At 49.7% G+C, this 14871-nt stretch overlaps 1 protein-coding gene across 1 annotated transcript in view; it reads right to left on the bottom strand.

Annotated features, from left to right (window-relative positions):
- Positions 1-10251, bottom strand: part of LOC109919320 (transcriptional repressor p66-beta) — a 37863-nt gene extending 27612 nt beyond the window's left edge. Inside the window, exons 1-3 of the mRNA XM_048620289.1 lie at positions 10227-10251; positions 3111-3449; positions 1198-1327 (exon numbers count right to left, since the gene is read on the bottom strand). Coding sequence (XP_048476246.1) covers positions 1198-1327; positions 3111-3439 — 459 coding nt within the window. The 5' untranslated portion in view covers positions 3440-3449; positions 10227-10251. The remainder of the gene's footprint in view (positions 1-1197; positions 1328-3110; positions 3450-10226) is intronic.
- Positions 10252-14871: the final 4620 nt, after the last annotated feature.

Genomic DNA, 14871 nt, shown 5'->3' with positions numbered 1-14871 from the left:
GTTCCTGTGTAACAGGCTCAAGGAAGGGGGTGCTGAATGGCCTCCTGCTCCTGTGTAACAGGCTCAAGGATGGGTGCTGAATGGCCTCCTGTTCCTGTGTAACAGGCTCAAGGATGGGTGCTGAATAGCCTCCTGTTCCTGCGTTCCTGTTTACCTAAGTAATGAGAAAAGGGAACAGAAAGACTTGATAAGGCACCAACACTGCTCCTGACTGTGCCTCCCAAACCCTCTGTTAAACAGAAGGCTAAAATGAGACAGAGATAGGAACAGAGAGATTCATCCTGGTTTCAGTCGTATTCGGAGTGTTCATGGGAGCCACATGGAGATTTCCCTTCCAACTTTTCCAAATAACATCAAGTTAATCCCTAACAAAGCAGTCACAGGTTCAACCTGACTCACACGACTAAATCAGGACAGAGGAGGGATAATGGGCTGTAATGGGTTGGGGTGTCAGCAATTTTGAGAGGGTCTTGTTATGGATTTCAGGTGGGGATAGTTCAGGCGTAGTGTCATTTATCAGGCTATGTTGAGTTTGGATTGTGAAACCTTGAAGGCTTCACTCTCTCATAACATCTCTGACACCTGAAGCTTACTGCAGGGCACAGTGAGAGACAGCAGCAATGCCGAGCTGGGAATTTCAGATCCAGCTTCTCGTACGCTGTGAAAAATAGGATAGATCCTCATTTCTAAATGCAAAACTTTCCTGTGTATAAATCCTTTCAGACAGGATGTCCTGAAGCACCCTACAACCAATACAGTGCCTTATTTTTTTTTTTAGAAATGGTGAAGAGGTTTAAACACAGCCCTGACGGCCTCAAGGGGTGGAACCCATGACTTCTGCAGGGAGCTTACTGAGCCAGCAGAACCTAGCATTTTTCACCCAAGCACAGCTATCCTGGGCTAACGTTAAGTACATCAGTGTACACAATGATGTGCACAGAAACACACACACCACACCAAAACAGGTACACACACTCCCACTGTTACATGCGTGTGCACACACACCCACCCACAGGCACACACTCCCTCACACAAATGGTTGGACAGCACGCCTGCGCGACCAGGCTTGTCAGTGCATGCACAGCATGCAGGATGACTGGGAGCGACGTGCAGTGAGGTGGCAGTACCTCACCGGGAATGTCTACCGCGCAGCGGGAAAGGCCAGCGAGGAGCTCGGAGGCATGGCCAGCCACTTACCTTGAAGAGCTCCAGGTTTGCCACTTTGTTGCGGTCTTCGTACCTGCCATTGGCCCTCGGGCTGGACGCCTCATTGTCCGACAGCACAATGATATCCGGCGAGGGGGTGCTCCGCTCTCTATCCGCGTCGCTGCAGGGAGCCGAAGAAGGCACATGTCATGTCCCTGTCTTGTGGAAGACTCCTCCCCTGACCCCGCACCCGCTGGGGAGCTGCTCTGACGATATGAATTGCAGGCAGGTAGGTGGTGGACATTAACTGGAGATGCATTTGAGATTCTATGCAGAATGTAGGAGGAGTATAAAGTTCTCAGTTGAGGTGAGAGGTGCAAGCATTCGAAGGGACACCTCCATTTGTCAATGGAGCCTGCTGAAGGCGCACACTTGCCTGGAGAAGTGCCGCTTCAACAACACTCGAGAAGCTCAACACCATCCACAATAAAGCAGCCCCCGCTTGACTGGCACCACACCCACAAACATCCACGCCCTCCAACACTGACACTCAGTTGCAGCAGTGTGTACCATCCATAAGATGCATGCAGAAATTCACCCATGATCCTCAGACAGCACCTACCAAACCCACGACCACTTTCATCTAGAAGGACAAGTGCAGGAGATACATGGGACCACCACCCCCTGCAAGCTCCCCTCCAAATCACTCACCATCCTGACTTGGAAATATATTACTGTTCCTTCACTGTCATTGGGTCAAAATCCTGGAATTTCCTGCTGAATGGCATTATGGGTCAACCCACAGCACATGGACGACAGCGGTTCAAGAAGGCAGCTCACCACCACCATCTCCAAGGCAACCAGGGACTGGTGAGAAATGCTAGCCAGCCAGCGACACCCCCACCCCCACCCCACCAATGAATTCAAAGCACACCATACATTCTGTTATCATCCTATAACTTGAACCTTCCAACTGCAAATTAACGTGTAGACTCCACATGCTGGTAGCTAGTCAATATCGCCCACCCCCCCACCCCTCCACATCGATATGACCTGAATCCCCCCAGGACTTGGTAAGGCAAACCAGGGCAGGATTTATAGTTAATGGTAGGGTCCTGGGGAGTGTTGCTGAATAAAGAGACCTTTGGGTGCAGGTTCATAGTTCCTTGAAAGTGGAGTCGCAGGTAGACAAGGTGGTGAAGAAGGCATTTGCCTTTATTGGTCAGTGCATTGAGTGTAGGAGTTGGGATGTTAGGTTCTGATTGTACAGGGCATTGGTTACGCTACTTTTGGAATACGGCATTCAACTCTGGTCTCCCTGCTACAGGAAAGATGCGCAGAAAAGATGTTGCCAGGGTCGGAGGGTTTGAGCTACAGGGAGAAGCTGAATCGGCCGGGGCTATTTTCCCTGGAACATTGGAGGCTGAGAGGTGACCTTTAGGTGAGGGGCATGGATAGGGTGAATAGACAAGGAGCAGGATGATGTGGTGGTTAAGCAGCTGAAGATGGAAGGCCATAAGGCCATGGACAGGCTGTAGATGCTGGCCCTGTGCTACTCCCCAGGGTGAGGGGGAGAGCAAAACTATAGGGGCATAGGTTTAACGTGAGAGGTGAAAGATTTAAAAGGTACCTGAGGGGCAACTTTTTCACACAGAGGGTGGTCAATGTATGGAATGAGCTGCCCCAGGAAGTGGTGGGGGCTGGGACAACATTTAAAAGTTATCTGGATGGGTATATGAATAGGAAGGGTTTAGAGGGATATGAGCAAAAGGCTGACAAATGGGACTTAAGATATCTGGTCGGCATGGACGAGTTGGACTGAAGGGTCTGTTTCCATGCTGTACAACTCTCTGAATTCTGACCCACTCCCTGCCCTCCCCCCCCCCCCCCCCCCTCTCCCTCTCACACACACACCCCACTGCTTCTCTCTTCCCCCCCACCAGCCCTGGGCTGACGGCTTTTACCTCTTGTGCGCACTCATGTCGACCGGCTCATCCCCCATGTTCTCCTTGCCCACTTTGCCCACGCTGCGGATTTCCAGGCGGGGCTTCAGACTGCCGTTCAGCTTCTCCTCGCCCACCTTCTGGTGCTCTGGTTTGACCACCAAGTCCTGGGGCATCTCGGGGCTGGCCATGTCCTTGCGTTTCAGCAGGGCCAGCATCTTCAGCCGCTCCATGGCCTCATGGCCTTCCATCTTCAACCGCTTAGCCACCACGTCATCCCGCTCCTCCGCACGGTCCAGGCCTCGCTTCAGCAGGTGGAGCCTCAGGGCATCGTCCGTCATTCTGTCCATGCTGCTGTCGCTGCTGGGTCAGGGTCGGGGTGGGGGGAGCAAAGGCACAGAGATTAGTTTCAACTACAGGCCCACGGTGTCGTGCTCTTGGCATTTACCCAGCAACATTCAACATTTTGCAGGAGCTTTATACAGCAAAACTGAACACTGAGCCAGGTGAGCCGACAGGAAGTCAAATCCTCACCCAAGGGGAGCACTTTAAAGGAGCATCAGAAAATAAGGAAAACAGACAGAGAGAAAGAGAGAGGTGTAAAAGAGGGAGAGAGAGAAAAAGAGGAGGGAGGGGTTTAGACAGAAAGAAAGAGAATTCATAGAATCCCTACAGTGTGGAAACAGGCCATTCAACCCAACAAGTCCACATCGCCCCTCCGAAGAACATCCCAGCCTGACTCATTCCCCTACCCCTGCATTTCCCCATGTCTAACCCAAACATCCCTGGACACTACGGGGCAATTTAGCATGGCCAATCCACCCTAACCTGCACACCTTTGGACTGTGGGAGAAAACCCATGCAGACATGGGGAGAATGTGCAAACTCCACAGAGACAGTTGCCCAAGGGTGGAATTGAACCTGGGTCCCTGGTGCTGTCAGGCAGCAGTGCTAACCACAGGGAGGGAGAGGGATTTAGGCACAGAATCAGAGTCTTGGAAACAGACCCTTCAGTCCAAATCATCGATGCTGACAAAGTTTCCCAGTCCCTTATGCGTGTGTTTCGCTCATACCCCTCTAAACTTTTCCTATCCACGCACCTGTCCAAATGTCTTTTAAGTGCTGTAACTGTACCAGCACCCACCACTTCCTCTGGCAGTTCATTCCACATACGAACAACCCTCAATGGAAAAGTTGCCCCTCAGATCCATTTTAAATCTTTCTCTTCTCATCTTAAAATTATGCCCTCTAGTTTTGAACTCCCCTAGGGAAAAGACATTTGCTATTCACCTTATCTATGCCCCTCATGATTTTATAAACCTCAACATCATACACTCCAGGGAAAGAAGTCCTAGCCGATCTAGTCCCTCCATATAACCCAAACCCTCAGAGAGAGGGGGAGAGAGACAGAGTGAGTGAGTTGGGGATGTGAGGTTTAGGCAGAGGGAGAGGGTTTAGGCAGAGATAGAACAGGTGTTTAGGCAGGAACTGAAATGGCCTGTATAAATACTGTAACTGGTCAGAGGCTGGGAATCCTTCAACGTGTAACTCATCTCCTGACTCCCCAAAGCCTGTCCTTAATTGACAAAGCGCGAGTCAGGAGTGTGAGGGAATACTCTCCACTTGCCTGAATGGGTACGGCTCCAACAACACTCAAGAAGCTCGAAACTATCAGGACAAAGCAGCCTGCTTGTTTGGTACCACATCCACAAGCATTCACTCCCTCCACCACCGATGCTCAGTAGCAGCAGTGTGTACCATCTACAGGAAGGACTGTGGCAACTTGCCAAAGGTCTGCCAACAGTACCTTCCAAATCTATAATGTGTACCCCCTAGAAGGGGGAAACTGACATGCAGATAGCAGCACAACACTGAACACTGCACAGATTTTGACGATTGAAAAGTCCACAAGTTAGACCAGTGGGGCCTATGCACACAGTTCCAGTCTCGACATTACTTAAAAGGATGGTGAGGCATTGGAGAAGGTACAGAGTAGATTGACACAGAGGATACCAGATCTGACAGGGTGCAATTATTAGGAAAAGCCACAGGCTCACCACCTTTTGTTAGAACACAGAGGACTTTAAGTTCATAAAACAGATTGATAAAATGAACATAGAGATGTCTCCAATTGTGAGTGAGGTCAGAACTTGGAGCCTCGGCATAAGACAGTCAGAAATGAATCCAATCAGGAATTCAAGAGAAACATCTTCACTCAGACTGTGGTGAGAATGTGTATCTCTACCCCCCTACCTTCTAACCTGGTTTCCCAGCTCACGTTAGCAAGCTCTGCCTTTGTACCCTTATGATTATTTTGATGCAGGTTTAAAACATCAGTCTTAGATCTACTTTCCCCATCTTTAAAGTGAACATGTAATCCTATCGTGTTATGATTGCTGTTGTCGAAGAAAGTCCTCTACGATGAGATTATGGATTCATTATACATTACCAGGCTGAGAATATCCTGTTCTCCAGTTGGCTCTTGAATGAACTGCTCAAGGAAATTGTCCCAAATACACTCTGAACTCATATCTGGGTTATTTTTGCCAATCTAGTTTGCCCAACCTATATGTAAGTTTAATTGACCTGTGATGATTGTATTAACTTTACACACCCCACTTCCCGCTTCCTGTATACTCTGCCCACCGTGTAACTACGGTTATGTGGTCTATAACAGCTCTCACAAATGACCTCTAACCATGCCTACTTCTTATCTAGAACCCAACCATTTCTACATGGCGCTCATTCAAGTGGAGTTCATCTCCGACAATCAATGCTGGTTACATTCTTAATTAACAGAGTTGCCTCTTCACCCATTCCCAGCTTACTATGTTTTCAAATTGCAAGAAATTAGTATGCAGGTACAAAAATTGATTAGCAAGGCTGATCTGATTGTGATCTCAGTTCCACTTTGCTCCCTGAGCCCATAATCTTTGACTGTCAGAAGTCTACCTAACTCATTCTTGAATAAATTCAATGACCCAGCCCCCACAACCCTCAGTGGAAGAGAACTGCGCAGACTAACAAGCCTCAGAGGTATATTGCAAGGGGAACAGAATTTCAAAGTCAGGATGTTTTACCCCATCTGGAGTTCAGGGTACAGTTCTGATCTCCTTATTTGAAAAAAATACATAATCGCCTTCAGAGAAGCTTCTTTTGATCCATTAGGCTAGCACATGGCTCAATGGTCAGCACTGCTGCCATACTGCGCCAAGAACCTGGGTTTGATTCCAGCCTCGGACAACTGTCTGTGGGGAGTTTGCACATATCCCGCTACCACCCCCAGCCCCCACATCATGTCTGCGTGGATTTTCTCCGGGTGCTCCAGGTTCCCCCCACAGTGCAGGTGAGAGTGGATAGGCCGTGGGAAATGCAGGGTTACAGGGATAGGGTGTGTCTGGGCGGGACATTCTTTGTACGGTCGGTGTGAACTCAATGGGCCCAATGGCCTGCTTCCACACTGTAGGGATTCTATGATTCCTGGAATGAAGGGCTTATCCAATGAAACAAGGTTGAGCATTTGGACAGTTGTCCACTTGAAATGCGCAGAATGGGAGGTGGTCTTATTAAAACATACGAGATCCAAAGGGAATTGGACAGGGCGGATAGCAGAAGAATCTCTCCTCATGGACGAGGCCAGAACTACGGATCACAGTAAAAGGACACCTTTTCTAATTCCATTTTCAGTTTGTGGAATTCTTTTCTACAGAAGGTAGCAGAGGCTGGTTTGTTAACGTGAGTTAGATAGATTTCTAATAGTCAAGGGTCGTGGGAGATAGGCAGCAAATTGGAATTGAGACCACAATCGTGACTTTACTGAATGGCAGGGCAGATTCGAGGGGCCGAATGGCCAAGTTCTGGAACCAAGTCCCATGGAACTTGCACCTGGACAGAGTATTTGAGATGAAAAGCAGACATGCATTGAAGGGGAAGCTAGACAAACACACAAGGGAGAAACAAAGACAGAAATCTGGTAGTGGGGTGGCGGTGAAGATGAAGAGGGGAGTATGTGCAGCATGGAGCAGACAGGCCAAATAGTCTGTTCCTGTCCTGTGCAGTGTAACTTTATAAAGCTACTAACTTTGGGATATCAACAACGTCTCCTCACTCTCACACAAGGCCCACATTCTTACTGTTGAATGTAATTACCTCAAAGTAGCATTTAATTACAAGGAACAGTGCTCTGTCATTTTAATTAAAAATAGCTTGTCGAGAAAAGGTCTGCACTCCTGCTCACTAAACTGCTGGGCCATGACTGAATCTGATAGCCCCTCTTCTGGGACAACTGGCTACTTGTGTTTAAAGCTCTGAAAGGGATTCAATAGAGTAAATGTAGGGATGTTCTACTTGAGAGGGTGCCGTGGACACACAGCGAGCAGGGCATCAGCAGTCACGAATAAATCTAATTGAGAGTCAGGAGAAAGGTCTTCCCACAGAGAGAGGGGAGAATGGCAGACTCACTCCCATGGGGAACGAGGGATGTGCTCCCGCAGGGTGTCGGCGGGGGGGAGACTCGCTCCCCCGGGGTGCAGTACAGAATTGGGGTGGGGTTGCGGTGGAGGTGTAGCTCGCTCCTGCAATGAGCAGGGGAGAAGCGTGGGGCGTGGTGGAATGGATGCACTCCCACAGGGAGTATGAAGTGAGAATGGGGAACTCTCTTCCATGGGGCATGGGGGCGAATGGGGTCTTGTTCCTGTGGGGAGTGGAGAAGAACGGGAGACTCTCTCACAGGGAGTGAGGGGGTGGGGAGAAGCGGGGTACTCGCTCCTGTGGGGAGTGGGGTGGGGCGGTAGAATGGGGTACTCTCTCCCACAGGGTGTGGAGATCAATGGGGAGGTCTCGTTCCTGTGGAGACTAGGGGAAAATGGGGGCTTGCTCCCATGGGGAATGGGGGACGCGATCCCGCGGGGAGTGTTAGATAATAAGGGACACGCTCCCGGGGAGAGTGGGGGACTCTCTCCCATGGGCTGTGTGGCAGAATGGAAATAGGGGGCTCAGTGCCGCAGGGACTGGGGGCTCACTCCAATGGGGAGTGGCGAAGAATGAGGGATTTGCTCCCACGGGGAACGTGGAGGGAGAATGGGGGCTCGCTCCCGCAGACTGTGGAGGCAGAATAAGGGACTTGCTCCCGTGGGGAGTGAGTGTGGGGGGAGAACGGGGGACTCACTCCCGCGGGGAGCGTGGAGGGAGAACGGGGGACTCACTCCCGCGGGGTTTGGGGGGGGGGGGGCGGGGAGACACTCCGGCAGGGTTTGGTGGGGAGGGGGGGGAAGAACGGGGGACTCACTTGTGTGGGGTTTGGGGTCGGGGGGGGGGACAGAATGGGGGACTTGCTCCCACAGGGAGTGGTGGGAGAAGGGGGGACTCGCTCTCATGCGGTATAGTTGAGCCAAATATAACACATCATTACAAGATGGTCACTAATAATCCCCATCAGGAATTTGGGACAAATGCTTTCCTCAGGGAACGGGGCAGGGAATGTGGGACTCACTCCTACAGGGAGTAGATGAGGTGAATCACAGAGATACACTGCAGGGAGAAACTTGATAAACACACACGGGTGAGAGGAATACAAGAATAGAGAGTTGGGGGGTGATGAAGAGAAGAAACATTGGCATGGGGCAGAGAGGCTGCATGGCCTGTTTCCGTGCTGGAAGATTCTGTGCAACTTTACGATTTGCACTATTTGACATGGAGGCTCATAAAAACCGCACACCAACAAGGGAGTCAAAGGTTATCGAGGGGTAGATGGACAAGTGGAGTTAAGGCCACAGTCAGGTTAACTGTGACCGTATCAAACAGCAGAGCAGACTTGGGGCACAAAGCCGCCTATTCCCACTCCTTGTTCATACGGCTTTAACCAGGAGGCACACGAGCCACTGCTTGAGACAGGACTCTCGGTACAGAGATACCTACGCTGCACTCATTGCACACTCCCACTCATACTGAGGCAACTCTTTGTGTGAAGGCACTTGGCCGTGTTTTACTCATGAGGGGCCAGCGTATGTTGAGGTTCATATCCAAGAGAACCACACAGGAATACCCCTCCTGTGCTTCTCGATGGCTTGTGTTTTGATCTCAGTCTGTTCATTCGGCTCAGACCAGCTTCAAGTTTCATTGGTGGACACAGCACCCACAGAGCTGCATTGAGACAGTATCCATTGTAAACAATGCATAGCAGTACCATTATTGAGGGGAGGACCACACCAGCAGTGCCGTCTTTCAGTGTGACATTAATGCGATGACCCCAAATGCCCTCTGACAGGCAGCACAGTGGCTCAGTGGTCAGCACTGTTGCCTCACAGCACCAGGGACCCAGGTTTGATTCCACCAACAGGCGACTGTCTTTGTGGAGTTTGCACACTCTGCCTGCGTCTGCGTGGGTTTCGTCCAGGTGCTCCAGTTTCCTCCCACAGTCCAGGTTAGGTGGATTGCCATGGGAAATGCAGGGTAGGGGTGTGGGTCTCAGTAGGGTGCTCTTTGGTTTGTCAGTGTGGACTCCATGGACCGAATGGCCTGCTTCTACACTGCCTATGATTCTGTAACTGTATATGGTTCCATGGCAGTGTTCAAATATAGCAGGGGGCCTTCCCCCAAGTGTCTCTGATCAATACTAAGCTGCCACACCCAGTTTCTCTGCTCTTGCATCCCCATTTGCACCCTATTCTTTGCATTGTCTCCTCATGTCCTTTTAACTGAACCAAATCACACTTCTCTGCAATAGTCTTAGTACATAAATACAGAGGCTACAAGAGGTCAGAGGCTGGGAATCCTGCAGCGAGTAACTCACCTCCTGACTCCCCCGCCAAAGCGTGTCCCACCATGGACAAGGCAGGAGTGTGATGGAACACCCCCCATTTGCCCTGGATGGGGGCAGCTCCGACAACACTCGAGAAGCTCGACACCATCCAGGATAAAGCAGCCCATTTAATTGGCACCATATCCACAAGCATCCTCTCCCTCTGCCACTGACCCTCAGTTGCAGCAGTGTGTACCATCTACAAGACACACTGCAGGAATTCATCAAAGCTCCTTAGGCAGCACCTTCCAAACCCATAACCTCTACTTCCTAGAAGAACAAGGGCAGCAGATACATGGGAACACCAACCCCTCCAAGTTACCCTTCCAGCCACACACCATCCTGACTTGGAAACAGATCGGCCGCTCCTTCAGTGGGACTGGGTCAAACTCCTAGAACTCCCTCTGCAACAGCACTCTGGGTGTCTCTACACCACACAGACTCCAATCAGTGATGCCCACACCCTGTGAATAAAAAGAAATGGTGCAGAGGTGCCGGTGTTGCACTGGGGTGACAAAGTCAGAAGTCACACGACACCAGGTTATAATCCAACAGGTTTATTGAACATAGGAATTTATATGCAGAGAGATAATGGCCAGATAAATTCTGTGCCTGTGCACTTCCCTCCACTTCACCCGACGAAGCAGCAGCGTTCCGAAAGCTTGTGATTTCGAGTAAACCTGTTGGACTATAACCTGGTGTTGTGTGATTTCTGAATAAAAAGATAGCATAACCATTTCTGGTGTACACTGTTCACTGGGGAGCCTCAGTGGCAGAGTAAACCATCAATATCCCTCACCCCTCAGTATCACAACACACTGCATCCTTTCTCTTAAACACACGTAAAAATCTCTGTCCTCCCTCTCACACTCATTCTTATGTACACATTTGATGCAAAGATTTACCTCAGTCTATATACTCTCAAACACCTGATATAAAATGTCTCACACATCGTCTACACCCTCTTTTCATGTCTCACACTCAACGTTAAACTTTCTCACATGCTCTAAAATCTCTCACACATACGTCTGATGTAACAAATTCTCAGTTCACATCCTCTCTCACTCTTGCACACTTGATATCAAAATTTCTCAGTCTACATCTCTCACAATGTAAAACATTTCACACACATCCTTTTTCTTGCATGCTCAATGCAAGAATTCCTCATACACGGCCTAGCTCATTTTTCCTTAACATAATCTCCAGATAATTCTGCATGACGCTTCATCATAATGTTGCCTATCCCTCACTTTCCAGTTCCTGGGTGGCACAGTGGTTCAGTTAGTACTGCTGCCTCACAGCACCAGTCACCCAGGTTCAATTCCACCTTCGGGTGACTGTGTGGAGTTTGCACATTCTCCCTGTGTCTGTGAGGGTTTCCTCTCATAGTCCAAAGATATGCAGATTAGGGTGGAGTGGCCATGGGAAAATGCAGGAATGGGGATGAGTCTGGGTGGGATGCTGTTTGGAGAGTCGGTGTGGCCTGTTTCCACACTGTAGGGATTCCTGGCTTGATTTTACGTTTAGTTGCTGTTTCCAATAAAAATACATAGTTGCTCCTCGTTCTCTCATTACCCTCCCCCACCTCGATTTGCTCTCAGCTCTTGAAAGTTTAACATAGAAGTTGCAAAGCATCTAGTATGATCCCAGAGAAACAAAACTGAATAATTCTTATGAGCGGGCCGTTTGCTACAGACAGTCTAATGCCTGGGGTGAATCAGAAAGCTTTGCAGGAGAATACCACAACACAACATCGGGAATGGGTTTCAGCCACTAGCTTCAGACTGTCGCTGAAGGAGAAGGGTCTTTGCTGTTCAGGCCTAGTTGATATAGTTTGTTCCCTGATGCACACATATCCTTCACGTCCTTTTTCTGTAATAACTAGGTGAAAGGCATAGAAGAGGTTCACAAGGCGAAAGCACGGTCACTAGCAGGAGACTGAATTGGCTGAGGCTCTGGTCAGACATAGCTAATGGATAAGAAGGTACTTCCACGTGAGAGGTAAAGAGGGAGGAGAGTCAAACAAAACATAAAACCTAGGGCATCCCAGTTGGGCCAAACAGTCGTTTTCTGTAATTCCAACAAACTACTGAACTCTGCTCAATAAACGTGTTTACTTATACACAGAGCTGTGCTCAGAGGCATATTCTCTGCCACTCAAAGGGTTAAGAGGTTGTAATGCGCTCTATTGCTGTAAAACCTAGTACAGAAGAAAAGTACTCCGTGCTAACTGGGCTCAAGTCCATCTTCCATACTGAGGGGTAAAGGGAGGCGGGCTAGTGCAGGGGAATAAATGATTCAGAGGGTGGTTCTCTTTCTTGCCTTGCAGTCGGAAAGTTGCAGGTTCACAACCCCGCGACACAGATTTAAAATCCAAAATACAAGCGGAAGTTGCCAGTTTCGATGTCGGAGGGTCAGCACCTAGGGATCAGCGTGCTGTTGGAGGGTCAGCACCGAGGGAGCCATCTGTGTCAGAAGGTCAGCGCCGAGGGAGCTCCGCACTGTCAAATGTGCTGTTTTTTTTTAGACATGATATTAAACAGGCGCTGCCTGCTTTCTAGGCTCTCCCCGTCCTCCTGGGCTCAACTTTACATTCATCCATAAGCTGCTTGGCGACAGTAAGGGTGCTACGTAAATGCAGTACACAACAGATGGGAAGGAAATGGGAAGAGAGATGACAAATCTGGTCTGAGGTAATTGGTATGGAGAACAGGGGAGGAGTTTGAGAGAGCTCAGGAGTATCAGGAATGAGCTAATGTGGCGTGATCCCTACATATTACATGTCGGGATGTTGCTTAGCAACAGCAGCCATGTGAGGAAGGTATGGCTGGGACCTTTCATGCAAATGAGAGCGATAAGCACATTTATTCAACGGTCTATGTACCCCGACATCGACATTTTCATCTTTTGTTTTATGAACACCGAATTGATCTATTCAAAGGACTCCTGTTCACGCCGTTGTCAAAAGGGGGAATGATAGACAGATGAAATCAGTCGCTTTAATTTTTCACATCTTCCTGTGAAAAGTGGTGGGGGGTTACTTAGTGAAGGTTTAGGCCCTGGGAGGTTCACAGAGACTTTTGTCAGGGGCTGGAACCAATACTCGGAAGATCCCTGCTATCTCCAAGGGTTCATCGGCTCAGACTGGGTTGTCCGTCTGGGATAACCTTGGGGGGGGGGGGGGGGGGGGAGCACAAATGAGGCTTGGCTACTCGCGAATCAGCAATCCCATCGGTCAGCCAGCTCACGCCGCAGCGCTACACTTTCCAGGTCTGTACTCCAAACACAACAAGCAGCTCGACTCCAGCACACTGGGGATGAGGCCACTCAGTCCACATTGCTTTCAGGAGAGAGTGTGGACAGTGCTGGGACATACACCCAGGTTCAAACGGAAAGGGACTTGACAAACACATGTTTGTTTAACTAACAATCACAGAGTCCTGGTTGATGGGGACAGATTCGAGACAGCTTCACTTGGCATTTTAAAGAGTCAAGGCGGCTTCACCCTGCACTAACCCCGGCCTGTCCCTGTCCTCGGACTGTTTAATGGGGGGGAACAGTGTAGAGGAAGTTTTACTCTGTATCTAACCCTGTGCTGTCCCTGTCCTGGGAATGTTTGATAGGGGCAGGGACAGTGTAGGGGGAGCTTTACACTGTATCTATCCCTGTGCTGTCCTTGTCCTGATGGTGTTTGATGGGGGACATTGTAGAGGGAGCTTTACTCTGTAACTAACCCCGTGCAGTCCCTGTCCTGGGAGTGTTTGATCAGGGGCGGAGTACAAGAAGCTTTACTCGGTATCCATCCCTGGGCTGTATGATCCCTCATGTCTCTTAGAGAAATATACAACAGGTTGGAGCACGTAGGCCATTCTGCCCTTCAGCCCTGCTGTACCATTTAATAGGATTGTGGCTGATCTGATATGGCCTGAGCTCAATTTTCCTATTTGCCAGTCCCTATAATTCTCGATTCCATCGTAGATATCCACGTGCCCTTCAGGGAAGGAAACCTGCTTTTCTAACATGGTCTGGCCTACAAGTGACTCCAGGCTCAGGGAGATGGCGCTGTTTCTTAATAACCCTCTGAAATGGCTGAGGAAGCCTCTTTATTCAAGGGTGATTTGGGTATGCAACAAATGGTAGCCTCACCAGTGACATGCATATCCTACCACAGAGAAAAACCAGAGAGACAAAAAAAAGATCAGAAATCAGCTAGGACACCTTTCATGCTCCGAGGAGAAAGATCTTTCTTCCTCAGGACCACCTCTAGTACACACACAGGAGAGGAAATCCCTCCTGGTCTCCGTTTGAACAGGTGACCCCTCATTCTAAAAAGAAACTTCTGGTTGCAGCCAGGGGAACCTGACAACAGCAGTGGCTACAAAGAAGCTCAACCAAGTGTGGTCTTCCTGAACGGAGAGATGATGGGAGGAAGAAACATGGACTGTGCTAGGGGTGTCAATGGGGAGGTGGGAGGGGGAGGAGCAGAAATAGTCCCCATGAAGAAGGGGATGAGGAGAAATCTGACAGGGGACTGACTGACTATTTGTGCACAGTGGCTGATGGACTCCCCACTCTGCCCTGAGGTCATGCAGTCTCTAACTGATCTGTTATATTGTGTGAGAGATAGTAGGAACTGCAGATGCTGGAGAATCCGAGACAACAAGGTGCAGGGCTGGATGAACACAGCAGGCCAAGCAGCATCATAGGAGCAGAGAGGCTGACGTTTCGGGCCTAGACCCTTCATCAGAAAAGGGGGAGGGGAAGGGGGTTTTGAAATAAATAGGGAGAGAGTGGGAGGCGGATAGAAGAGGGATAGAGGAGAGGATAGGTGGAGAGGAAACAAACAGGTCGAAGAGGCGGGGATGGGGCCAGGAAAGGTGAGTGTAGGTAGGGAGTTAGGAAGGGGATAGGTCAGTCCAGGGAGGACGGACAGGTCAAGGGGGCGGGATGAGGTTGGTCGGTAGGAGATGGAGGTGCGGCTTG

This window comes from Rhincodon typus, chromosome 46 (assembly GCF_021869965.1).
Source record: "Rhincodon typus isolate 14 chromosome 46, sRhiTyp1.1, whole genome shotgun sequence".
In the NCBI taxonomy this organism is placed as follows: Eukaryota; Metazoa; Chordata; class Chondrichthyes; order Orectolobiformes; family Rhincodontidae; genus Rhincodon; species Rhincodon typus.
The sequence above is the reverse complement of the archived record's forward strand: the minus strand, read 5'-3'. Positions and strand labels throughout refer to the sequence as shown.